The 26,937-nt window shown below is 41.8% G+C and overlaps 2 protein-coding genes and 2 non-coding genes across 6 annotated transcripts; 3 read left to right on the forward strand and 1 right to left on the reverse strand.

Annotated features, from left to right (window-relative positions):
* Positions 1-2,656: 2,656 nt before the first annotated feature.
* Positions 2,657-12,540, reverse strand: brat1 (BRCA1-associated ATM activator 1). 3 transcript variants are annotated; one of them, XM_050044080.1, is made up of 12 exons: positions 12,005-12,540; positions 10,085-10,233; positions 9,861-10,008; positions 9,252-9,711; positions 7,959-8,084; positions 7,707-7,798; positions 7,522-7,619; positions 7,240-7,426; positions 6,256-6,329; positions 5,550-5,634; positions 5,166-5,455; positions 2,657-3,858 (listed from the first exon to the last, which is right to left on the reverse strand). In XM_050044080.1, the coding sequence occupies exons 1-12, from the start codon at positions 12,129-12,131 to the stop codon at positions 2,983-2,985; spliced, it is 2,712 nt and encodes a 903-aa protein (XP_049900037.1). In that variant the 5' UTR covers positions 12,132-12,540; the 3' UTR covers positions 2,657-2,982. The 3 variants fall into 3 exon arrangements, with proteins under 3 accessions (XP_049900037.1, XP_049900035.1, XP_049900036.1); XM_050044078.1 differs by having other exon boundaries at positions 7,522-7,622; positions 12,005-12,538; XM_050044079.1 differs by having other exon boundaries at positions 7,522-7,622; positions 7,959-8,081; positions 12,005-12,535.
* Positions 12,541-12,562: 22 nt separating this feature from the next.
* On the forward strand, positions 12,563-22,249 carry eif3ba (eukaryotic translation initiation factor 3, subunit Ba). Its single transcript, XM_050044081.1, has 19 exons — positions 12,563-12,778; positions 14,387-14,579; positions 14,668-14,787; positions 14,880-14,937; positions 15,098-15,226; positions 15,333-15,490; positions 16,142-16,273; positions 17,387-17,453; positions 17,543-17,589; positions 17,690-17,900; positions 18,005-18,077; positions 18,171-18,293; positions 18,394-18,472; positions 18,699-18,837; positions 18,965-19,090; positions 20,059-20,136; positions 20,747-20,855; positions 20,944-21,056; positions 21,681-22,249. The coding sequence occupies exons 1-18, from the start codon at positions 12,679-12,681 to the stop codon at positions 21,042-21,044; spliced, it is 2,043 nt and encodes a 680-aa protein (XP_049900038.1). The 5' UTR covers positions 12,563-12,678; the 3' UTR covers positions 21,045-21,056; positions 21,681-22,249.
* LOC126391090 (small nucleolar RNA SNORD60) lies at positions 18,535-18,616 on the forward strand. The gene has a single exon (XR_007570035.1). It is a non-coding gene; the product is annotated as a small nucleolar RNA SNORD60 (small nucleolar RNA).
* LOC126391087 (small nucleolar RNA SNORD60) lies at positions 19,858-19,946 on the forward strand. The gene has a single exon (XR_007570032.1). It is a non-coding gene; the product is annotated as a small nucleolar RNA SNORD60 (small nucleolar RNA).
* Positions 22,250-26,937: the final 4,688 nt, after the last annotated feature.

Raw genomic sequence — 26,937 nt, forward strand, 5'->3', positions numbered from 1 at the left:
AAGCGACAGAGGCTACACCACCAAGTGAAAAGGGTGTCAGCTACAGCAGTGTATGTATATAAAAAATGTTTCTCACCACCTACAGCAATTAAGAGCAGGATTCAGAGATTAAAATTGAATTATACTTGCAAAAAAGGTTCTTCTTAAGAGTACTGGCAACTAAATGGAAAAAGTCTAATTATAGCACAGGTAAATAATTCAACAGCACAGATTTAGAGGAAGCAGAGGGGGATGTGGTTGCTCATCTGTCAGTAGATGTTGGACCAAATAAATTACACATATTTCACAGATTCATCTGCATATATAATTTACGACAATTTATTTGTGGACCGGAGTACAGAGCTGTAAAAGAAGCAGTGTAGAAATACGCTGTGACACGTAAAAGTCCTGCATTCAAAATTTTACTTAAGTATAAAAGTATTAGAAAGTAAAAGTACTCATTATGCAACATGGCCCCTTTCAGAATAATATATATTATTGGATTGTTGTGTTCATCACTTTAATGGTACAGCTGGTAAAGGTGGAGCTGATTCTGATTACTTTACATACAGCTGGGTAGATTAATCCATGATAATACTGCACATCATGATTAATAACCAGCTGTGACAGCTGTATGCACCTCGTGAGTCTGCTTGTGTCATCAGGGGTATAGTTGTTTTGTTTATTTTTAACATTTGCTGATCTGGGGGTCCTGCCCCTCAATATTTTGAGGGTCTAGCACTTAATTTACAACATTCCTGCACCAATTTGTGTCTTCTCTGCATCAATTTATGGTGGAAATATCGTGGTACTTCCTTATTTAACTGCACAGAGTTGCTTGGCTAGCAGTAAAGCCATTACCAGACAGTGGCTACAGCTGGCAATACCAACAGTGGATGACTGGATTGACATTACACATTTTTAGGATGGAAAGGATTACTTTTTCTATTAGACTGCAATGGGACAAGTTTTTGAAAAGACAGGAAAACTGGATGGTGAATATAAAATCTGTTTGTCCTTTGTTTAAGGTGGATTTATGTCCTTTTGAGTTATTTTACTTTATTTTTAATTGATTTTTTTATCCTTATTTCTAAAACAATTAGAGTATCATGAAGGCACACCCCAACATTCTGGTTCATATACGGAGTTTAGTTTCTTTTTTGTGTTAGTTTTTTTTTTTACGTTAATACCTATATTTACTTCATCAGTCCATTTTGGCTTCTGTGTTACACACTGTCACACACTTTTGTGTTACTTTCTGCTGTAACTATGTCCTACAGAAGGCCTGGAAAGCTGAGGCTATAAGCCCTTTGAATGTGATGAAGCTGTCGGACTGGGCTCTGAAATAACTACATATAAAGAGAGTAAAATATAAAGAGTTACTTCATCTTATTTGATGGCAGATTGCAGCCATTGCTTTTGAGGTTGCATGCTGCCACCACCTTCTTTAGCAGAGCCATTGTTGTTTCTATGGGTTGCTTTCAATCACTTTGTTGAACTCAAAGTTCCCTGCTACTTCCATGTTTTTACAGGGGGGGATAAATGTACAGGTTCTCACTATTGAGGGGCAGTTCCCCCTTCACCCCCCAAAATCTACACCTATATGTGTCATCATGGTAAAATGTGGTCCTGGTGGCACATTTTCTCCAAAGACTGCCACAGAAGTGGTTTTGAGTCTGTGGACAGATTCTGTCAGCATGATAGCATTATGACTGCAAGATGCAGTCATGAAACTGCACAGGTGTGTAGTTGGGATCACAATGAAGGTCGACCTCAAAGGTGGTTGTGGTCTGATCAAAGGGGCAAGTAGTAGGGTGGTGGGAAGCACAGAAGGGGCCATTGGACCCTCCACTTTATGTCCCAAGCCGACCTTTATATCAAGTCACTGATCAGTGTTGCGGCTGGTGCGACGCCATGACTTGGCGAAGATTTGGTTTTGAAGTTTGTTGTTTATACTTTGTATTAGTAATCCTAATATGCAAAACAACTAGTAACTGAAGTTATCAAATAAATGTAGTGGAGTAAAAATACAATATTTCCCTCTAAAATGTAAGGCAGTAGAAGTGTAAGGTAGCACAAAATAAAAATACTCAAGTAAAGTACAAGTGCCTCAAAACTGTACATTAGAACAGCACGAGTAAATGTACCTAACTGTATTCCAACACTGAGGACATGTTAATATGAGAATGAGTTCAGTGAGTTCTGCTGCCAGACACAAACCCAACAATGTGTCTGTTTGTCTTCATTTCTCTTTCTTCTCCTTCACAGACAAATCTACACAGAACATGTTTAAAGAGTGTTTTTTGGTGTTTTTTCAGGCAAATTTTCAATTTGAATCAATACAGCTGTCTCGTGTGCTGCTTTCACTGCACAGCCCCTGGGACAACATGTGACTGTCCTAATCATCTGCACCCATGTGTGGATGCACAAAGGAGGCACGAGTTGAATCCTGCTGAGCTAAAGATGAGTAATGGATGAAATGAAGCATAGATACAAATTTTGACAGTATCAGTCAGGTCGGGTTGTAAAGACAAGGGTCCAGGTCTGATCAGCTCTCAGTCTTAGGCCTGTGCAGAACTCTGATTGGTGAGTGGGTGTAAAGACAAGCGTTATTGCACTGTATCAATGCATCTTAAAAATCAGGAAAATAGCCAACAAAGATCAACAGCTTCTTGCACAGTATTTAATGGATGTATAATATTAAATGTTAAGAAATTTCACAACCAGATGGCTCATTAATTGGTGGTCAATAAAAGGTCAATATAGTGTTCATCCAAATTTTTTATGTGACATCAAAAATTGTGAAATTGCTGACATATAGAAATTGCTGAGCCTGAGATCTCAGGTCTGTATGGAGACAGTACACAGGTATAAAACAGTAAAAATATTCTTTTTTTTTGCTAGATTACCCAAAATATCACAAAATCATGGAGGCAAAGGCACCCTGAGTTAAGAGTGTGTTGTTAATCACTGATATCAAACCAACATAAGGCTGTGTGTATGTCAATAGCAGTCCACTATGACCTCTTGCCCCTGCTGTGTGTCTGGATGTGTGTGAGCAGCACTCGCAGTCAGTATGTCCTGCAGCAGAGACAGGGGGGAGTTATGGATGTGGTCGCTGCTTTGAGTCAGGACGTCCAGCCTCTCGTCTAAACCCAGAGACCTCAATGTCTCACACACACTCACAGTCACACCGTCACCTCCCTCAAATGCTCCATTGAAACTCCTCTGTGCTGCGGTGTCCGCCTCTGTGGCCCGATCGCTTTCCTTCATCCCCAGTATCCGTCTGATCTCCTGCCCCCAGCCCCAGCCAGGCAGCTCACAGGACACTGTTGCCATGGCAGCAGTTGCATCCAGGGCCCCTAGCGACAGAGGGCAGACTGTGTCTCTGAGTGTTATCAACAGTCGGCAGGCCTTCAGAGCAACAGGTCTATCACAGTCAACCAGACCGCTCAACAACGCTGAGACGACTCCCTGCTCGACCACACCGGCCAAATCTGACTCCACTCCCTCCGTGTGTGTACCAGTGTGAGAGTGAAGTGTGTAAGTCTGCTCAGAAATCACACCATAGGGGTGCGGCGGGGCACGATTTACGTCTGAGCCATTCCTGTAACCCCGGTGACCTGAAAAGGCTTTGTCCAGCAGCAGCTCGGCCAGCTCCAGGGTGTGAACTTTGACCTCCCAGTCCAGATCGGCGCTCCCTTGTGAGAGGACGGAGCGCACACACTGCATCAGGAGAGAGGCGGAGGATGACAACGATGGAGGCGAGTGTGAGGCGTGGGCAGAGAACCAGGCGATGAAGTATTGCACAACGGCCCTCCTGGGGAATCCCTCTGTGTCCTGGGAGAGGATCTCAAGCAGCCGGCCCACGATTTCAGTCTGGGAAGACACACGTTTATTAATAAGAGTCGAGTCTGTATCACTGATAACATCTCTTAATTTTATTTCATTTATATCTTTATTTTCATTGTTTAATTCATTTTATTTTTATTGTTGTCATTAATTTATTTATATCACTTTTTTATTTATTTATTATATTTTTTTATTATTTATTTATTGATTTAATTAAAGGTCTAGCGTGCGGGGGACATCTAGCGTTGAATGGCCCTATCTACAGCCAGTGTTCGGTTTGTCCATTCTGTGCGACTGTAGAAACAACATGGCGGACTCCATGAGAGAGGTGATTATAAACAAATGAAAACATAGTTATGAATATTATACACCATTCCTGCCAACAGATGCCGCTAAATCCTACACACTGGACCTTTAAGTCTTTTTTTACTTATTTTTTTAATCCCTATTACTTTGTCTTTATCTTTCCATGTACAGAGGTATTTATCTACTGATATTTACTTGTCTGAAAACAAACATTGAAGCTTATAACACTGAAGTTATTTTGAGTGTAAATACAGATCACAAAATAACAGAGAAGACTATTACAGAAAGAGACACATAACAATGCTAACTATACAAATACTCAAATATATGTGCAAACAATAAATGAGTTTCCACTGCTTATTTACAGAGAAGACTGTAAATAACGGACAAAAACCATTATAAGAGCGAAGAGAAAAGTCTCAACAGTGTTTGCCTCTGATTGGGTAAGATAAGAATGTGCTCTGCCACCAATAGATCACTTTAAATCTTCCATCTACTCAGTGATCTGAGCGTACATGGGAAAATTTAAGGTGTGAACAAACTACAAAACACAAGATAAAATAGGGTTCCAGTGATGTAAGGGCAGAATCAGTACTACGTGTTTAAATGTGGTTTAGTAAGGATCCTGGTGGCTGCATTTTGGGCTAGTTGGTGTTCTTGTAAATCTACAGAGAGGAAGGCCTGAGAAGAGTTCAATAAGTTGTCCAGTCTGGATGAGATGAATGCATGAATGAGAAGTTCTGCTTCTGATTATTCTAGAAATGGGGGCAAGGTGGAAGACGAAGGTTATGACAACCCAGTATGTGTGGAAAGATGGGCATGACTAGAACATAAGACAAGGTAGGATCAACATTAAGGCTCACTTTACAATAAGATAAAATAATAAAAGTTTATACTATGATACTGTAATGTGGCAGAAAAGGGTTAGGATGGATAGGATGGATAGAAGAAGGACCAGCATCTGATTCATGCCCACCACACCACAGTTCATCCCCATCAGAGCCAAATATAAATCAGTTTCTGCCCACCTCCTCCTGAGTGAGTGCTGCCCCCTGCTGCCAGCTGTGTCTCAGTGTCTTTGCCAGTGCAGAGACGGCGCTGGCTCTCACATAACTCTCTGTATCCTGGAGTGCCTCCCTCAGTAGAGGAGTGGTACAGCTGCCCAGCAGCGCGTCAGACACGTCACACACCTCCTCCTCCTCCTTGGCTGATTTCGGTGGAACCGGCACACCTGCCAGGTGTCCCAGAAACTCCACCGTTGAGTCTCTCACCTCCCAACGCATGTCACACACACGCTTCCTCACTACCTCAACGAGATCTAACACATGGAAACATAATTTCAGTAACACATTCCTGTGTATAGCCACAAGTATTTATGAGCTTCAGTGACGAGGCTGCTGGTGACACATTACCTTGTCTGAGCTGGTCTGTAATAAAGGAGAGGTCTGTGCACACACTCATCCACTTTACTAAGACCTGGTAGGACTTGTGAAGTACCTAAGAAACACAGACAGAGTCATTACAGTGATAGAAAACGACGTGAGACAGATCCTTCAAGCATAAGTTTGTAACCCACATACTAAGAGACTGAGACTGAGACTACATCTCACTGTGACTTTATGAATTCAGATAGCAGTCAGTGTGGAGGAGTTCTCCAGTGGTTAGAGACGCTCATGTAACCAGACAAACAGCCATTTACTGTTTATATTTTCCTTCCCCATAATGTTATAATGTATGTCACAACCTGTGTATATATCGATTTCAACAAGCTGACACTTAGAAACAGTTGTTTTAAGAGTGTGTGCTGCTGGGTTAAGTTGTGGCAAATGAAGCTTACTTCTGTCGTGTATGATTTATGTGTGTAAGAGCTAGAGTGGGCAGTGTGATTAACATGGAGGTTCTGTGTCCCTGGGTGTCTGTCCGAATAAACTGAGGTAATCCATAAAGAGACCCGGGTGTCACGGCATCTTTGTCATCGAACCAACACAAGCTAGAAATGCACCAGTCACGTATGGTAAAGACATTTAGTGAGCTAGGTCACTGCTCTCCAGTTGTAGTTGAAAGTCAGTGACAAAATAAGTTGTATTCAAATGTGCATAAACAGGAAACACAACTTACAGTGGGGTCAGAGCCAGGATTGTCCAGATACTGTATCAGAGCTGTGAACACCTCACTGACTTTCTCCTTCGCTCCTGAAACACACAAGATGGAGGATACGTGCTAAATACTTTCACCTTGACATCACTTTCACACACTGAACACATATCGTATATCATAAAGTTTTGTCGCATTTGTTTTTGTGTCAGTATATGATGATATTTTATCTTACTTTACTCTGTTTTGTTGGAGAATCCTACAAATTGTTAAGTTATTTTATTTGAGATTCAGCTTCTCAGTGCTGAGAACATGACTTATGATCATCTGTACTGTTCAGCTTTATGCTTCCAGTATTACTCAGTTTCCAACTTTTGTTTTCTACTTTGAAGACAAACAGCTCGTGACAGATTTCTTTATATGGTCATCTGCTCCATAGCTCCACGGCAACATGAAGCCATATGCTGGGAAATGTGTAAATTTGGTTGCTGATGTTTTAAATTTTCCCTAATATTGGATCATACTCCTGCTTGAACATGTCCAGTCACACTTAGAAACGTTTACTGCTGATTTCCCACAGTAGAAAGTGCAGCTATACTCTGTTACAGTCATTTCCCAGCTTTAATGGCGGTGCAGAGACGTTAAGATACAGAAGACCCTTACATGCTGACCAGTCAGAGCAGACTGGACTTTTTGCAAGGGATGCCTAAGGAGACAGGCGCTAAAATGGAGCATTTCAGACAGAGATTAAATAGAGGAGTTCCGGCTCAGACGGCATGAGGAAAATAAAGTGTTTGTTGACCAGTGTAGCATGTAAACATGTTCTGGTAGAAACCCAAAGTACAAGTATGAACCTGAAAAAGAGCATAATAGGTCCCCTTCAAACTCTGTTGCCACTGTGGCTTCCTCTCCAATAAAGTTTTCCCTCACGCTGACGTAAAAGTGGTTGGTAAAAGAGAGGAGAACATTTTTCTATTTGGATCACCCCACATAAACACACAGCGTTACCTGGGCTGCTGCTGAGAGCCGCCAGAGCCTCTAGGGCACATTTCTGAACTTTGCCACTGCCGATTACATTCCTGCAAACCTCACTGCAACCAGAGGACGAGGAGAAAGAGACGCCACTGCAGATTCTTAACAATGATAAAACTGCAGTGACAATTAGCTGTGGAGGACAGGAGAGGACGCTGGAAGGCTGAGGACAAAAGACAGAGAGAGAGACAGCGACGTTAGTCTGCTTCACATAAAGGATATAGTTTCTTGTCCTCTGTTTTGTCCTTATAGCCTCACCAGGAGTGTGATCCATGGTGTGTTTGTCAGGCAGACACATGTCATAGAGATGCAGGAGGTTTTACTCTTCATCTGCTCCGCCATTAACTGATGCTCGTCTGCTGCAGGAATAAAAACATATTTAGTTATAAAGACACTACAGACTGTTTTCTTTCTTTATTATAGAGTGTTCCTGTGTGTTTTACCAGTGGTGTTTGTGCCCAGTAGAGTCTGACCAGTTATAATGTCCAGGGGTAGCAGTAGTATTCTTACTGCCCGGGCTGTGTGGACTGCATCACTGGAGAGAAACACAGAGGAAAAAGAAAGCAGCACCCATAGGTGAATAAATATTGGTTTTCTTGTATAACTTGATGCCAAAAACCAAACTACACTTCTCATATTGGTGATGCTGAAGCCACATTCTGTATGTGAGTGTGAAGTTGTGAACAGATGCTTACTGGTGACCTCTGCGAAGAAAAGCAGCTGCAGCGTGCATGAGGTCAGCGGGTTTGTTAATGTTCAACATGGACGACAGAAGATGGGCGACACGTTGGTCTGGGACACGTTCATCTGTGCCCGAGCTGCTGAAGACAAACATGGACACTGTTTAACACTGAATTCTCTCATTGTAAAGGGTGTCATATGTTGTGAATAATTTTCTTCTGTTTAACTAGTTCTTGACTTTTTGCTGTGCTTGTTTTTCTTCTCTCTTACTAGGTTTATTGTGACAGTTATGCACCACAAAACCAAGGCTAATTCTGTTTATGTGAAAATCTATTTGGCAATAAAACTGCTTCTGATTCTGATTGACTGATTGTTTCAGCTCTACGCTATTATCACAATGAAATATCCCCTTGTTCTTTTTATGCTATATTTATGCAGCGGGTGCTCTGTGAGTGTGCAAGTGGGGGGAGTTGTTTCAGCTTCTCTGAACTGTTCCTTTGACTCAGTAGTTTTAATGAATACATACTATATGCCAGGCATAGCTTAGCTGGTATTTGAAATAATTTGTAGTTACCCTTTTTGCATTTTTATGGTTGACTTCTAGTATACATTGACATACGTTTTGGCTTTTCTTTGTAGTAATCTTACTTTGTGTTTTACATTGCTTGTTTTAGAGTTGTGCATTTTTATTCTGTATTTTGTTCTATGTTGTCTGTCTGTAACTTATATTGCTGCCTGTCTTGGCCAGGACCGTCTTGAAAACCCTCCTCCTTTTAATCTCAAGAGGTTATTCTGGTTAAATAAAGGTTAAATACAATAATAGCGTTGAAATCAGCACCACTGGTGTGTGACAGTCACCTATGTGAGCTGGGAAAATTGCAAAGTGTGCTATAAAGTTACAGATGTCAATCTGAGGGGGCACTTACAGATTCAGATCTATTTTATTCCATCATATGTTTGCTTTTTACAGAGTTCCCACGCTCTTCCTAAACATCAAATTCGACTTTTAAAATACATTTTTTGCCAAATTCCCCTCGAATTTAAGGACCTAACATGTCATAGTCTGAGACATTGATAAAGGTTAATTACTGTTACAGCACTAACATTTAATTAGCAGGCTTTACAGAAGCTCACAGACAGAGGTTTGAATGTGTGAACACTTCTCACTGTGCTGTGTTGCAGTGATGGCAGACAATATCAAACGAACTTCAATTTCTCTTCTTGCACAAAACATAGAAATTCAAGTCTTTAAACTGAATTTTCCCATGTTACACTGTGTTTGCGTTCATATGAGAGAGCCAGTCTACCTGCATGCAGCCAGAATGACGTCCATCAGAGGCAGAGTGAGCTGACTGCAGCCTGCTGTCACCAGTTCCTGCAGAGAGTCTGCGACTGTCTGGAGCAGCTCGTCCCGCAGAGGAGGCCCTGCCTGAGCCAGGAGCAGGGCCAGCAGTTTGAGGATCTGCAGATTCTGATGGAGCTTTGTGTTTTCTGGGGGAACCAGTGACTCCTTGAGGTACTCTGACATTACCGTGACAACAGTGGTGTACTCAGCGCTGGTTTCCAGGGTGAGGGCTGGGTCTTCTGAGTCTGTGATGGAGACATGTGTCCTCCTGTCTTCTTCTTCTTCTTTCTTAGCTACGCCGTTACATCCTGCAGAGGAGACCGGCTGAAAGAAGAGCAGGATGTGGGCGAGCATTTGATTGGCAGCTGAGGCGACGAATAGACTGGTGTCTGTCTGGAGTTGTAGGAGCGGTCCAATGAAATCTGGAGTGAGGAAGACAGATTTTAGTCACCAATTGGTTAAATTCTTAGTCTTTATTCCTAAATATTGCCTGTCTCCCTCTCATCAAATTGTCCTTTATAATATATTACATATTAGGAGAGATGGTCTCATTTCCTGCATGAAGAGTCACCTGATTGTACAAAAAAACTGAGAGCCTTAGGGTGCTGCAGCATGCTCCTTAAGCCCTGGATCCAGCCGATTCGTAAACATGGATCCTCCCAGAGACCTGCATCCTGCCAGTGCTGAAGGTTGAAGACCTGGTTCAGAACTGAGTGTTCCTGCAGGGGGGACATCACCAGAGTCATAAATTGTTCGTAACATTTTAGTAAAAGTACAAAGTGTTGTTAACTCTACCTGAAGCATTTTGAAGCCGTCCTGAGTGGCAGCCATCAGGCCGGTGAGTCTGAGAGCAAAGGAGAGGACACCAGGGTCTGCAGCTGTGTTGCGAACCACAGTGGATATGAATTCAAGCAGACATGGGCAGGCCTCCGGCAGAGATATGCCTTCATCAGGGGAAAAGGTCAACATGAGACAGTGGCACTTATTTAGGAAGACACACAATTAAAGTATTATATCAAGAGACATAATAAAGATATCAAAAGACGCAGGGCCCCTCCCCTGCTCAATGAAGACCCTTAGCAATTCAGTTTAGTGCAGAAACAATATGCAGTTTCATCAATTAGTCTACTGACAAAAAATGAATTGGCAGCTACAATCATTTGACTCAGATTCTAAGCAAAAATAATAAATATTCATTTTTTTCAAGCCTCTCAAATGTGACCATTTGCTGCTTGTCTTCGTCCAATGTGATATTATACTGAATTTCTTTATGTTTTGGACTGTTGGCAAGCAATTAATGTATCACCTTGGACTCTGGTGAACTGTGGCATTTTTTTTACTGTTGTGACAGCCCCTTTTCTTGGTTCATTATGCTGTTACTGTGCTTCCTGTCTCCAGAGCTGCAGGCCTGTTGGAGGTTAATCAGCAGCATAGGACACAACTGGGACCAGTGTGCCACATGCATATAAAAGCAGCAGTCAGTCCTGTGGGCAGATTTCCTCTCATCCCCTCAGTGCTGTGGCTTTCTTCATCTTTGTTTTCACAGCGGAGCATCCATGCAGCACATTTTTACTTGTCTGTTCATGCTGTACTGACTTTACAGATTACTACAATCTACCGTAAAACGTCAATTAAAAGCCTAGTTCCAATTAAATACCCAGTCCCTTTTACTAGCCTGTTGTGGCTACACATTTAGACAAATAATCGCCTGTCTCAATTAAACACCTGATGTGGTTGCCAAGCAGCTCATTTTTTTGTACAAGTAGTAGCAGTTCTTCCGATGTATAAAACCAGGTTGTTGGCTACCTACAATTATGTTTCTATTCCTCGATTACCCTGTAAATTATTCATATTCCTTTAGTCCGTAAGGGTCCTCAGATCAAAAGAATGAAAAGGGTTTTTGATCAAAATTAATCCAAGTTGTGAGTATTGTTTTAAAAGGATAAAGTGGTGTTGTGTCGGTATGCTGGGTGCTGTAATCCCTGAGTACCATAACTCTGGTGGAGCTAGATTGAATTAATGATTGATAACTGATATGTTATATGAAGCCTAATATTTAAACAAGCAAAATTCATACTGGTTTAAATAAACAACTTGATTGTATTTCCCATCTTTGCTGAGCAACAGTTTTGTCTGAAAGGAATTAAAGGCCTGTCCCAAATATAGGCCTGTTGATTTCAGTGATTAAAGCAAATAATGGCCCGGACTACTAATTGAAGTTTTACGGTATTTTGTGGTAAATAAAAATAGTTTATTATTTAGTTTATCTGTGTGTCTCACCTTTTTGGCCCAGTTAAGAGCTGGGCTGTGACAATATTTTATGACATGCTGGAGACTAAACAAAAGATTTATCTATGAATCAAAATAAATTAGACCCTGTTGATCAAAACTGTGGTGTTATTTGGTGGTGCATGTTCTCAAACAAAATGTAATCAAGTTACCACAAATTAATTGCCACACTGTGAGGTTTTAAACTTTGGGGACCCTCGAGGTCAAGGCTCACTTTGCTCAGCCTTATATCCATACAGTTTCCTGGGTGTAAAGTAACTTAATTGTCTGCAGCTCACCTCACATCTACCTATAGTAATCTACAGAGAGGTATCTAAAACACCTAAAGGCTCCATCTTGAGAGGTCAGACAGAGATGAAACCAGGAAGAGCAGAAGGCAGGAACAATCACAGAAAACCAAACTATCCCACCAACTCCAGTACTAACCAGCCTCGGTGAGCCCTGTGAACCAGTCCACCAGTTTCTCCAGGCTGGTGTCATCGGGCAGAGACCTCCCTGAGTCCGCCAGCACCTCACACACACTGGGCAGCAGCGACACACACTCTCTGTCCATGGTACTAGCGTGTGTGTGTGTGTGTTAGTGTTAATGACCCTTAATAACTTTACAGCTAACAGTTACACTTTAGCACACATAGCTAACGTCGACGTACACATATGGAAATACAGCTAGAAGCTTTGTAATGTAGTATTGCCTGAAAGGGAGCAGCTAGCTTAAATAGCAAAATGTAGTTTTTCCTGGTAGTTTTGCTTTACATCCATCTCGCGGGAAATAGTTTCGGATCTACCGGTGCGTGGCTTTCCGCTTCTTTCAGTGTAAAATATGAGCGTCGTAACAAGAGCACCTGCACCTTTTACTGATCTGTATATTTACTGATAGGTGACATTACAACAGCAGGCGCCGCGCAGCGCCGGTCACTATGTTTTACAACTCTAATTTTTCCCCGCAGCGCGCCCTGGCCTCCGAGCCAGTTCCGTTTCCGTCACATCGTCCATTTTCGCATAATCGCACATGGTGCCGCACCGGCCGAGGACCGTCAGCCTCTTAGTTTTTGTCATTCTGCTCCATTGTGGCGAGAAATCCGTCTCGTAGTAGCTGATAAATGCAAGACACGGTGGATATGGTGGACGACCCAGAGTATGAGGAAGAGGAGCCCTCCTTCAGCGACCCGGAGGACTTCGTGGATGACATCGAAGATGAGGGTGAGCGGCAGCAGGAAACGCGCCGGCTTTCCGGCCTGTTGCTAACAGTTAGCTAACAGCCGTATTAACGGGGCTACAGATACCACAAAGCTAGTTAGCTTGTCTGTTAGCCTCCGGGCTTCAGTATCAAAATGTAAATGTCTGATCATTAGGAATTAAACAGATACATCGCCATTTTCCTTAAACATATGCCCAACATCTGCTAATGTTAACCGACGTTATCTAAATGTAATCTCACGCCCACTGAAAACCTCACCCAGACCCCAGACTACACTCACTGTGGCCTTGTCGCTGTCAGTTGAAAACCCGAAACCGGGTGCGAAGTTGACAAATGAAGAACATTTTGTAATAGCTGTCTGCATGGATAATGAAGGCCAAGACCATCACTGCGAACCTGCAGTCTGGTTTGCCTGAATCAGCTGGTAACATAAACTACCTTTCACATCAGCGTAACGATAATCCCAACGCAGGGTGGTGTGGTCTGATCCATAATGCCCCTCAGGTCTGCAGATGAAACATGAACAATTGACAAACCAGCGAAACGAGCAACACTGAAATACAGTGTTTAAGGTCACCTGGCTGAAATTAGTCAAGTCTAATATAACAGCCCTGCATTAAAATGTCCCCATGTGAAGTGTGTAATGTTCAGTATTTGGTCACACATGGTTTTATGGTTCTTTTGGAGTCTGTAGCTTGTGGTGATGATAATATATTTTGCCCACATCATCTACATCAGTAAGGATAGACTACATACCAGAAAAACTTCTTAGTATGAAGAAATAGTATGAGCAGCATCACAAACTACAACCTCCAGCTTCAGATAATCATGAAGTTAGATTAATATTTCTCTATATCTTTAGATTGCATTAGTTCAGCAATTGTCAAACGTTTTCTTTCACTTCTTTTTTTTTATCAGTCATTGACAATAATTGGTGATGCAACTAACAAAAGAAGGATCCACATTGAGTTTTAGTGAAATAAATGTCAGCATGATAGCAGCAGCAGCAAACCCTTGTTTTGTGTATTCATTCAACTTTGTTTCATTACATATTTTTCTCCTGGTCATCCACGCCCCACCTGCAGTGGCTCTGTGCCCCTCCAGATGAGCCCACCCCTCAGTTTGAGAACTCACTGTAATAATTTAAACTTGGTGTACCTATTGAACTGGCAACAGAGTGTAGTAGGCTACACCATAGGTCAGATAATTTTAGACTATCTTGGACTATTTTTGTACTATACTGCCCTTTACATCCTGCCGACTGAGACTATTGATAAATATGGAAGTCCCACCAGTGATATGTTGTGGTGGCATCTTTGTTGGGGCTCATAATAATCAATTCAATCAGAGGATTTTTGCTGCATGTACTCTCTCCTTTCTCTTCCCATGTTGTCTTTTACTCTGCTGCTTTTCAATGAAGGCAAGAAAAGTACTTTAAATTATACCCATGATCTCTAGAAATGAAGACAGGGATCTCATTGCAGTTTGAAGTGAGAGCTGTCAGGGAGTGAAAATGTATTTGGAAGCCCAGGCTCACACAGACAGATTAAATAAGTGACTAACATTTCTGTTTCTCTCCTATCTTCCCACCTTCTTTCTGTTCCCTTCAGAGCTCCTGGATGACATCCTGAGGGAGAAGCCTCAGGAGGCTGACGGCATAGACTCGGTGGTGGTGGTGGACAATGTCCCTCAGGTGGGCCCGGAGCGCTTGGAGAAACTCAAGAACGTCATACACAAGATTTTCTCCAAGTTCGGCAAGATCACCACTGAATTCTATCCAGAGGCTGATGGCTTGACAAAAGGGTATGTAATTTGCTCTGTACTCTGTTATGGCATTACACTTGCTATAATGTTTAATATAAGATGTTAAACAGACCAATATCTCATGCAGGTACATCTTCTTGGAGTATGCTGGTCCCACCCAGGCCCTCGAGGCAGTTAAGAACGCAGATGGATACAAACTCGACAAACAGCATACATTCAGGGTGAACCTCTTCACTGACTTTGACAAGTAAGTGGGCCGTGTCTGATGAGGAATGCAGCAAATGTGACGGCAGATGTGTGTGAGACAAGGAGATTAATCCTGTTTGCTTATTTCTCCAGGTACATGAACATCAGTGATGAGTGGGAAACTCCAGAGAAGCAGCCATTCAAAGATTTTGTGAGTTGTTGTTGTTGTTTTTTTTTCAGCAACTACTTTGTTTTACTGATCATAGGTAGTTTATAATGTAGGCTTTTTGAACTCCTCATAAAAATGTGAAGTTATGCCCCTATTTAACCCTTTAAAACAAATTAATATGCCAAAATGTCTGTCTGTTCAGGGTAATATGCGCCATTGGATTGAGGACCCAGACTGCCGTGATCAGTACAGTGTGATCTACGAAGCTGGAGAGAGGACCGCCATTTTCTCTAACGATGCTAAAGAACCAATCACAGCTGAAGAGAGAGCAGTAAGTAGAAACAAAGGGTTAATTGGGGTCATGTTAAACGTCATTCAACAGTAGTGTTTGGCTTACAGACTAATCTATATATTTTTTGTGTGTGTCTTGATTTCAGCGCTGGACAGAGACGTATGTCCGCTGGTCTCCTAAAGGCACCTACCTGGCCACCTTCCATCAGCGGGGCATTGCACTGTGGGGCGGCGAGAAGTTCAAACAGATCCAGAGGTTCAGCCATCAGGGCGTGTCCCTCATCGACTTCTCACCATGTGAGAGGTAATCAATATTTCTGTTTAGCAGTACTAATTGACACCTTCGTAGCATTAGTCATTACTGGATGAAGCGTGTATAAGCATAAGCTTCAAGCGTTATTGAGTGATGTGAATGGATGCACTGTTTGATGATGTCAGACTGATGCAGCTGTTAGAATACAGCTGTAATTATGGAATGTGGCAAAATGTGATAATATCTGTGGCATCCAAAGGAAACACAGTCTCCCTCTCACTTACCGGCACTGTTAAGTTGGCAAACCATTAAAAACTGTACAATTTTTGACATTTTTCAATTTGATTTTAAGTTTTCCTGTTCCTTTCCTGTAAAATTTGATCAGTATGGTTCATACTTTAGAGAGAAATGTAGATTTTCAACTAGATTAACATAATAGTGATTTAATTTTTTGCTTTTTAAGGAAGCAGAGTTTTATAGTCCCCAGTTGTAGTCATTTGATATTGCACATCTGCCGACACTGGGTCTGATACTTTTATTTACCTACATGTTGATTTCACAAGCTACTTGATGTAAATACTGATGGTCCTGGTTTAAAACAATTAAGCTGATAAGTTGTACTTATTGATAAAGGATGATGGATAATTTAAGATGAACTGTGTTGTCTCTGAGCTGTCTGAAACTCCATGTTGTCTCCTCCAGGTATGTGGTGACCTTTAGTCCACTGATGGACACCAAGGAGGACCCACAGGCCATCATCATCTGGGACATTCTGACCGGACAGAAGAAGAGAGGTTTCCACTGCGAGAGCTCTGCACACTGGCCCATCTTCAAGTCAGTTTTTCTCTCTCATAGTTAAGATTTCATCTACTTCATTGTTGTTTTCACATCTGTTTCTCTTGTAGTGATTTAAATGTAACCCAATTAAACACCGACCACTACATTAAATTCAGTTCACAATGTAACACTATATTTCTTTAAATATTAATCACTTACTTTTCCAACTATGTGTAAGTTATCTTTTAAAATTCACATGAACCACTCTCCACATTGGCATTAATTAATTAGATCAGCTGTGCATATTTATGAAAATACGTCACTTTTAAAGCCAGTTCATGCGTTGCTCCCATTATTTCCTTCTTCCAAAACAGCCGCGAAGAACACCACACGGAAATGCCAGGAGTTGAGTTTTCATTAAACTAAAAATATGACTGTTGTGTTAACTGCATGCCTAATTACTCAGAGCACACACGGCCAAATTGCCAAGCAATGGAGCATTTAAAAGGCTATTTGCACAGATCTGTTTTAACTGAAAATGTTCTCTGGATGTTGTCTTTACTTCGGCAGTCTCTCCCATGCTCCGTGTGTGTTTGGAGGGGCTAAGCCCAGCACTCGGTGAAACAATAAATTAATAATTGTGTGAAATTTTAGCAGCAGTGCTCATAATTCACTGAATGAATAGAGGGTTAACACTGCAAGTTATAATTAGTTCCGCCTCACTACAGCATCCCATTCTCACTAATAACTAAAGAGCTGAAATGTTTGACAATTTCCAACACCTCGTAGTGACACTGGACAACAGACTCGGATGCATAACCAGCACCACTGCCAGGATTATTCGTCTCCCTGCATTCAACCTTGCTAACCAAACAATAAGGCCACTGCAGCGTTAATAGGACAGAACATCACACACCTGCCCAATCACCACCTTACCCTACTGCCCTCCAGGCGCAGGTACAGAGCCCTGAGGTGCAGAAGGGCTCGCTTTGGGAGAAGCCTAATCCCCGCAGCCATAGTGACATTCAAAAATAGGCCTCACTGAACTGGCCTGAGTGTGTACTGTTGTCTGTCATTGTATGTTGTTACTGTGTGCTGTTGTATGTGCGTTCGTCTGATGTGTTAAGCGCTGTGGAAAAGAATTTCCCCTTAAGGTCTATTTGTTCACAGATGGAGCCACGATGGGAAGTTCTTTGCCAGGATGACCACAGACACACTGAGCATCTATGAGACTCCAGTAAGTAAATTTACAAAAAAAAAAAAAAAAAAAGTTGTATTAATGTTAAGTGTTCAATTGACACTAAAGCCATGTTTCTACTCCGTCAGTCTATGGGCCTGCTCGACAAGAAGAGTCTCAAGATCACAGGAATCAAGTAAGGGGCCTGAATGATGCTTTTATAATCTGTTTCTTACAATTTACAGTTGTTAAATTTTGAGATTTCAATAATAATCTGCGTGTTTTTGTGTCAACAGGGACTTCTCATGGTCTCCTGGTGACAACATCATAGCATTCTGGGTACCTGAGGACAAAGATATCCCAGCCAGAGTGACTCTGATGCAGATGCCTTCCCGTCAAGAGATCCGCGTGCGCAACCTCTTCAACGTCGTCGACTGCAAACTGCACTGGCAGAGAAATGGAGATTACCTGTGTGTGAAAGTGGACAGGACTCCTAAAGGAACACAGGTACAGAGGCAAAGCGAAAGAGAGGAAACAGCTGAGACCTCACTTGGAAAAATAAAATAACTATATTAAAATGAAATACTAAATTTAGTTCTTAATCTTTTCAGGGTGTGGTCACCAACTTCGAAATCTTCCGCATGAGGGAGAAGCAGGTTCCTGTTGATGTGGTGGAGATGAAGGGTAAGAACATAATAAACACCAAAGATAACTTTTTCAATGTTTTCTAAAGGAAAAAAATCCCTGATCTGTTGGTTGTTGTGTTTGTCTTTTTAGAAAGCATCATTGCGTTCGCATGGGAACCCAACGGCAGCAAGTTCGCTGTTCTCCACGGAGAGTCTCCCAGAATCAACGTCTCCTTCTATCATGTCAAAAACAACGGCAAGATCGAGCTCATAAGTGAGTAGATCAGACAGATGTGTGCTAACTGCCCTGTTGACACTGTGTTGCACCATCTGGGAGCACTGTATGTGACACTTTTTGTCCTTTTTTCCTGCAGAGATGTTCGACAAGCAGCAGGCCAACAGCATCTTCTGGAGCCCCCAGGGACAGTTTTTGGTGCTGGCTGGACTCAGGAGGTCAGTGAAACCTCCCTCTTTCTCTCTGTGTATTTTTATTTCTGTGATTAACAGACACAAGAAGCCGCTGATGACAAACTAAATAACTTTTCTGACACCTCGTATGAGAGCTAAGCTCCTGATTCTAACTTTGATCTGAGGCTCACAGTATTTTAAATTTATGTGCGTCAGTTGAACAGTGTCTTGTGTGTGTTTGGGTATAATCTATTTTCCTGTGTGTGCGCAGTATGAACGGAGCTCTTGCCTTTGTGGACACGTCAGACTGCACCATGATGAACATAGCAGAGCACTACATGGCCTCTGACGTAGAGTGGGACCCGACTGGTCGCTATGTGGTCACCTCCGTCTCCTGGTGGAGCCACAAGGTACGTGCTGCTTCGTGACGCCACATATACTTTTGTCTTTTTCTTTCCTGCCAGACCAAATGAACATTAATGGGTTGAAAATTTCATACCGAACCTGCACTCAGAACCACCTTTTATGTGTGTCTAGGTGGACAATGCGTACTGGCTGTGGACGTTCCAGGGTCGTCTTCTTCAGAAGAACAACAAGGACCGCTTCTGTCAGCTGCTGTGGAGACCCAGACCCCCCACCCTGCTCAGCGCAGACCAGATCAAGGTACCATTTTATCTCTCTGTATATACTGAGTAGGCTTGGGCGGTATCATGGTATTATTTTGAGGATATTTCAAACTTTTGATGGCATGATTTTCAAGTCCGTCAAAAATACAGGCACACATCTTTCTATTGAACTCATATGGAGAGGCTGTATTGAGGATGTATTGTATGTAGTACACTTGCTGCGCCAACAGAGGTCAGTCTCTCCTGGTGTAACAGGCAACTGAGCTGACAAACATGGCGACTGAAAGTGGTGGCGAAAATGTTACAGGGCCGCAAGCAACTGCAGAGAGAGACTGCTGGGAAACCAGCATATTTTCACATCTAGCTCAGTGAGTTAAGGGTTTATTTTGACCAAACCAGAGATCATGATTATTGGAACAGTGGGAACACTAAGACGGCTTTGGTGAGTTTTATTGTGTCGGGCGAGTTTGAATAAAGTGTGTTTTCCACTGAGTTAACAAAGCAATTAAACCAGTCTATGTTTGGTGAATTCAGAAGGTGTGCTGTTGTATTTCTTTGTTTAATACAGAAGTAGGTGTAAGAAATATTCCTACACCTATTTTCCTGACATCCCATGGGTTACATTGTTCATTTATTAGACTGAAAAAACTTGTGGAATGTAGCGAACTCACTGGTGGGTGGGTAGCAGGTAGCGCCCCACACAAGTACCGTCATGAAGTGTATACCCCAGTGAAACCTCAGAAAAGCATGTGTATATTGATTTCGCCCAAGCCTATTACTGTGTGTGTCTGTGTCTGTGTGTAGAGCCAGTGATGACAAACTAAATAACTTTTCTGACACCTCGTATGAGAGCTGCACTCGCGGCTCCTGATTCTAACTCTGATCTGAGGCTCACAAATACATCCTGAGAACTGTTGCAGCACATTACTTATGTCATATTTTTTTATTTTATATGTGGCTGTGAAACCTTTCTTTGCAGTAAATATCATCCTCTTCCTCTTTCAGATGATCAAGAAGGATCTTAAGAAATACTCCAAGATCTTTGAGCAGAAGGATCGTCTGAGCCAGTCCAAGGCCTCCAAGGTTTGACCTGTTAATGTCTTTACCTGATCCAAGCTGTTCACATCTATAGCTTCAAGTAGGAATGTGCCTGCATCTGAATATTTTATGCCGGAAAGCATAAATGACTCGATTAAAAACAGATATTATTTATACCCAAGGGTTTCACTAACTTGTTCAGTGGGCTGAGAAAGCATTAGGAGGAGGTGTCATTTGCTGAGTAGTGATTCAAACGCCTAGTGTGTTAGCTGGTTGAACAGATACAGATAATGATGTCTCTGTACACCTCTCTGAACCTTGTATTTTGTAGTTTGTTGGGAGTGCATCTTTCACAACTACTTTCCTGTATTTTCTCCTCCTTCATTATCCAGTTCAAACAGTGTTAACATACAGTGTGATTCAAGTTTGTATGTTTAAGCACATTTGAAGTTGTGGTTCAATAATCTTTGTGCCTTGAGATGAAATTTTAAGGCTCTCTAGATCTATTGTAGCATAAAAGACAAACTATTTATGGAGCCCCTTTAACACTTCAGAGATTTTAGGAATAAGAAGTGATACAGCCTGCATGTTTACAGTCCCAGACATTACATTGTGCTGTGAAGCTGAATTTTTTATGTGTCTTGTTTGTGAGTAGGAGCTGGTGGACAAGCGCAGGTCCATGATGGAGGACTACCGTCGCTACAGAGAGACAGCGCAGCAGACCTATCTGGAACAGAAGAGCATTCGCCTCGAGCTCAGAGGAGGTGGGACTTCTCTCTCACCAACCTTTTACTTGTCTCCCTCCGTGGTCTTTAATTAAGAGAATTGCTGACGTTTGTTTGTGTCTTCCAGGAGTGGACACTGATGAGCTGGACAGCAATGTGGACGACTGGGAGGAGGAGACCATTGAGTTTTTTATCAACGAAGAAATCATTCCCCTTGGAGATCTGTAGTCCCCTACGCAGGTAACACTTGCACATGATAAACACATTTTATTTTTATTTGTGTCATTGTGTAGTTGTCAGTCAGCCGTTGCTTTTGCCATTTTTAGTTCCAGTTAAAGGGTCGACTCGCCCAAATTACTTGAAAGATATTTTCACATTTACCCTCTGTTGTGTCTGACCGTGTAGATGATTTCAGTTGTATTTGCTTGAGGTTTAGAAATGATTATTCTGCCCAATACTACAGAGGAGAATGTAATTAAGAATGTGCTGCTCTGAAAAAGCAGCTGCAAATCACAACAGTGTCTCTCACTGAAAATGTCTATTCAGTGGAAAATGGCTGAACTTTTGTGAACCAAGTCATTCATTTGTCGTGCAGCTGCAGTTTTATGAATGAAAGTTGTTCTTGTGTGTGTGTTCTCAGAGAAAGAGATAGAACAAAACACAATTATTTGACAACATCCGGGAAGAATTCGTCACATTCTTGAGTCTGCCTTGTATAATGATTAGGGGTGTAAATCACTGGTTTCATCACGATACAATATCACATTGTTTATTATTCTCTTTTTGTTGATGCAAATAACCCAAAATGTAAATACACACAAATATCCTCCATCTGTATGTAATGTGTTGTTCTTTCTCTTTCAGTCCATCCGTTTTTGTGTGGAAGGAGGAGAGAGGAACTGCGTCATTGATTGGAGGACGACGACCACGCTGTGAATTTTGGGGTTCACAAGCCTCAACGTTCAACTTTAGTGACATCATCAAAGCACGCCTTGCGGATCAGCAGCCACATCGAGGGACGAGAGAGACGATACTTTGTATTTAATATTTTCTCTCTGTCTCTCAGCATCATCCAACCCTGTATTTTTTTTCTCTGTGGAACTTGACATTCAGTAATACTGCCTCCTTTTTTTCCTATTCATTAATTGGAGTCACTTCCTGTCTAATCTCAGCCCCGTCTCTTATTGGACCTTCTTTCTCCAGGGGTTGTTTTATGAACTAGCCTCATCATGCTAGTGTGTTATCACAGGGCAGCACAGAGTGCCAAACCAGTGGGGGGTGAAGGTGTTGTGACTAAACAAGTAGCCTTCTTTATAAATGTGCTGATGTGGCGCTATAGTGGCCTGTATCCTCCTCCTTTCAGACTAGGCTTTCACACAGGGAGGAGGGGGTGCGCAGTGGGAATAACTTTAAATAAACATTCAAACACAATACTACCTGACTTAGTGTTTGGTTCTTTATTGAAGAGGGAATCTTCTGTTGTCCAAGAAGAAGAAGCTCTGCGAGTAAACGGCCATTAAGAGTACTTTATATATAATCTGCACAAATGATTCACAGAAGACAAAAATAAACAAACAAAATACAGTTAATTTAGTTAACTCAGGTGGTTGCACTAAAGCACAAACACTGCCGGTCACAAAGAAGGTTGTAGGATTTGTGATTGGGCCCATAATGGCATTTAACATTGAATTCCATGAGCACTGAATTTAGCTGTTTGCAGATAAGGCATTTCCTCCTAGGCTCAGCAAGTTAATACACTTCCTGAGACCTGCTTTCTGCTCAACCGTACAGCGTTTATTGTTGTGCTGGCTATTCCATCTCATTTCCACATTTAAGTCCTAGTGTGTAGAATTTAAGGGCATAGTGTATGGTGTATAATGTTCATAACTACAGTATGTTTTCATTACTTTATAATCATCTTAAAATAAGAATCATTGATTTTTTTGTTACCTAAGAATGAGCCATTTATTCCTACATATGGAGTGGGTCGTCTTCCACAGAGTCCCCCACTGAGTTGAGTTGGTTGCCATCTCCAATCTCACCACAAGATGCCACTAAATCCTACACACTGGACCTTTAAACTGCAGTAGTCCACATAAATCGCTAACTTCAGATACCTGCAATAGTACCGATCAAAGTATGTAATCCCGCGACAGTTGCGACATGCCGCGAGCTGCCATTCCTACCCTTACAAACGCTTAGCCTGAAAATCCAGACCCAAATCTAGAAAGATTTAGGGTCTGGCTATGAGTATGCAAATGGCCCAACTTGAGGGGCGGCACCAAGCATGCTTTGAAAATGTCACCGCACGCAATTGGATAACACTACGACCAATCAGAACAATACACGGGGTGACGTATCCAGAGCTTGGCTACCAGCGGAGCTAACTGGTAGATTAGACTCTTGCTGTATCTGATCGGCAAAACAGCAAAAACGCCCTTCTTGCAAAGGAAAGATTTGAGCGCCGTCTTCTGTTCCTCTTTTAGAGAAAAAGCGAAGTCTAACTCGTTCATTGTAGCGGCCAAAGCCGTTTCAAACAACTGGTGTTCATCCGTAGCCATCTTGCAATGTTTACTGACTGATTCCGGACTTTGTCGTGGCAGCGCTGTCGTCATCTGTTTAGCTCGCCTCTGGCCCGCCCAATATCAGATACACCGATGTGATTGGTGCAGCTCGGCTCCAACGGCATGGGTAATGAGCATCATTACTGATTGCCAGAGTGACTCACTGAGCAAATTCAAACTGTGCTCTCGCGAGAACTCTGGATTTCCAGGGTAACAAACGCTTGTTGTTGGGCGCAAATTGAAACAGTACCTGAGCAGCATATTAAATGTATGTTATTGAATGTGAAAGTATTAAAATGGACCACAGATGATGGGGCACCCACTAGCTCACTTGGCAGAACAGGTGCCCCATGCACAAATGCTGTGTCCCTGATGTAGCAGCCACAGCCTCAATTTTAACCCACAGCCCACCACATCCGCCCCACTAAACAAAGGCCAAAAGCCGCCCCAAAAAATCTCTTTAAAAAAAGAAAAGGACTGCAGATGATCAAAACATAATTTATGCATTTTATGTAGTTGAAGGGCCGCACTAAATGTTTCGGCTGCACTTTGAGCAACTCTGCCTTAAATTGTAGCTCAGAAGTGCTAAAGGGTACAAATCTGTCTGCACAGATGACTTTAATATTGCTATCTTTCACCATAGTTCAAAACATTTGTAAGTGTAGGTCAGTCACTGCTTCATATCTACTGTGTATTTTGTGGTCCTGAAAGATTTCATGCAGCCAAGATGACGGGGTTCTCTGTATTCCCCTGGATAGCTGGCCTGTCATTAAGGTGAAAGTCTTCCTCATAAATTTATCAAGCCGTCCCTCCAGTGACTCACAAGTAATTTAGTCTGCTTGTGGAAAGTAAAACACAGTATAATTTCTTTTGTGTGGGATAAATAAACTGTTCTAAAGATTGCTGAGAGGTTTTCTAGCAGGTTGGTTTTACCAGAGTTCATAATGACAGCACAGTTCTGAGTTTGATATTCAACATTTGTGTCACTGTTAGGAAGACAAACTGATTCTGCAGAGACTCGACATACAGGGAACAGTTAGTTCTTGATGTGCCAGCACCATTTCACTTCATTAGTTAATCCTTAATGGAGATGTGAGGTCAGACAGTGATGGACCACTCTATATATTGACTCTATAGACTGCAGAGATCTTTTACCTCATTAACTTCATGACCTAATGTATGTACAGATGTTCACTGGGATGTTTGACAGGGTGAACCAACAACTTATTTATAGGAGACATTATCTAAGAGGTGGAAACTTGGTGTTAAAGTTTAGTCCCCTAATGTACCTTCATAGTTACTATCTGAACCATGACTTAAATTTAGGATGCTGCTTTTAATTTTGCCAGTGCTCAGATCCTAAAAGGAGCAGTGTGTAAGATTCAGGGGGATTTAGTAGCATCTAGTGGTGAGGATTGTAGATTACAACCAGCTTAAACTTCTCCTGGTTAGAATTTCTTCAGTGTTCATTGTTCAGGAGATTTTTACCCGGAGCCAGATTGTCCGAGGTCTCTTCCTCTCCAAAACATAAGAACCAGGTGATAAAAAGTGGTAAGAACACTAAATAAAAGTTTCATGTTTAAGTGGTTCTCTGTCTGTAGCCCACTTCCTGCTAACCTTTGCTCAACTTTTTGTCCTGATAACTTAAGACCCAGACATTCAGCAGAGTTTTTACCAGGAGCTGAATTGTCCACAGAGGTCTCTTCCTCTCCAAAACAAACACATTTAAACTGATAAAAACACTGCTTAAAGCAGTCTCACGTTAAAAAACTCACTATGCAGAGGGGCTGCTAACTATAGTAGCCGACACAAAGATGCGAAAGGCCCTGTCTAGAGCCAGTGTTTGGTTTGTCCATTCTGGGCTACTGTAGAAACATGTTGGTGCAACATGGCGGACTCCACAGAGGAGGACCCGCTCCCTCTGGAGATAGAAATGGCGCCTTCTAAATAAATAAATATGCAGCAATGCTGTTTTTCAGGTGATTATTCACTAAAGAAAATCCACTTATTATATTACATTCCATTTCTGCAAATACATCCCCCTAAATCCTACACCCTAGACCAGGGGTAGGCAACCTGAGGCTCAGGAGCCACATGTGGCTCTTTAGCACCTCTCCAGTGGCTTCTTGACAAAAAAAAATGACATGGAAATGAGTAATGTTCTTGTTTTTTGACATTTTATTTTTTATATATCAGTGTTGTAGGCCTAAAGAAACTCCTGCATTCTCCAACTGTGAAACTGTGAAGCCTCCAAACCAAATGAAAATAACTAAAATGTGCGTAACACATCTACTGCCTGACACATTTGCCTTGAAATTGTGCCAAACCTCCACAGCAGAGGCTCGTCTTGAGTCCTCCTAGCTGGTTAGCTATGGATGCCAGATCAAAAAAGTAAAAGTCTCAGAATAAGATAGAGAATTAACTAGTGTGCGGACAGATTTGTTTGCTTCCACCGCCAGCTCTGCAAAGATAAAGTACCAAATAATCATGAACAGTGCCCTGTAGAGTCGCCACCTTGTGGTAAGACATGAATGAATGATCATTTAGACTATTAGTATAGGCTAATTTAGACTTAATAGGCCTTTTTAACTTCATTAAAAGTCTCAAATATATTTTGTGGCTCCACACAGATTTTTGAAAATTATTTTTGGTCAAAAATGGCTCTTATGATAGTAAAGGTTGCCGACCCCTGCCCTAGACCTTTAACTAGAGTAAAAATAGAGGAAAAAACATGGTCGAAAAATACTCCATTACAAGTAAAAGTCCAAACTTTACACAAGTAAAAGTATAGCAAAATGTAGCCAACTTAAAGTAACCACAGTATTCACTCAGAAAGCCTCATTTCAGAGTGTTAGAGAATTATTATTCTGGTTTTGTTACTAACAAATATGAGTATTCAGATGTTACAGCCTGCCTTTTTGTAGATACTTTATATACCACTGGGCTGATTAGTTATAAAGTACTGCATCAGATCACAGACGCCTATCATGTGTTTTTATGTAAAAGCTATAACTGTCAAATAAATGTAGTGGAGTAAAAAGTACAGTATCGTCGTCTGGAATATAGCTGAACAGAGGTATAAATTAGTGTAGAGTGGCAGTTCTCAAGTAAAGTACCAGCCTGTCAAAACTGCTGAATTCCATTTGACATAAGCAGTATATTATATATAAACAGCTTCATTAGCTGGCAGTGATTTATCCAAACATTGATCCACCTGGTCCTAAGAGAGAGGCGTCAAACTGTAAATCTGCTAAACTTGTTGTGGCACTGTCCAACACTTCTTTACTTTCTGGACAAAATGCCTTAAGTGAAATTTCTCTCTCTCTTATTTTAGTAACAGGATCCGTGTGGTCTTAACGTTGTGTGGACTGCTGCTGAGCCGCCTGGTCCCTTTGATGTGGAGACAGCGGCCACCCCATCATTTTCCCATCCGCTCACAGATGTTATAAATACTCATTAGGAGACAGCTCTTCATTCAAACATGGATGATACCATGTTTAGACTTTTATAACTCACAAAATAAGGTCAGAAAATAAGACAGCATATATACAGAGTAA

The sequence above is a fragment of the Epinephelus moara genome, chromosome 5, assembly GCF_006386435.1.
Source record: "Epinephelus moara isolate mb chromosome 5, YSFRI_EMoa_1.0, whole genome shotgun sequence".
In the NCBI taxonomy this organism is placed as follows: Eukaryota; Metazoa; Chordata; class Actinopteri; order Perciformes; family Serranidae; genus Epinephelus; species Epinephelus moara.

What these genes read in the sequence shown, in the direction of transcription:
- brat1 (XM_050044078.1), bottom strand. Translation starts at nt 12,131, where the DNA reads ATGGACAGAGAGTGTGTGTCGCTGCTGCCCAGTGTGTGTGAGGTGCTG. An exon ending in CACAGGGCTCACCGAGGCTG is followed by an intron (nt 10,234 to 12,004) that starts GTTAGTACTGGA and finishes CCCCTGATGAAG; the next exon opens with GCATATCTCTGCCGGAGGCC. An exon ending in GTCATTCTGGCTGCATGCAG is followed by an intron (nt 8,085 to 9,251) that starts GTAGACTGGCTC and finishes GTTTGTCTTCAG; the next exon opens with CAGCTCGGGCACAGATGAAC.
- eif3ba (XM_050044081.1), top strand. Translation starts at nt 12,679, where the DNA reads ATGCAAGACACGGTGGATATGGTGGACGACCCAGAGTATGAGGAAGAG. An exon ending in GCACACTGGCCCATCTTCAA is followed by an intron (nt 16,274 to 17,386) that starts GTCAGTTTTTCT and finishes ATTTGTTCACAG; the next exon opens with ATGGAGCCACGATGGGAAGT. An exon ending in GCCAGTCCAAGGCCTCCAAG is followed by an intron (nt 20,137 to 20,746) that starts GTTTGACCTGTT and finishes GTTTGTGAGTAG; the next exon opens with GAGCTGGTGGACAAGCGCAG.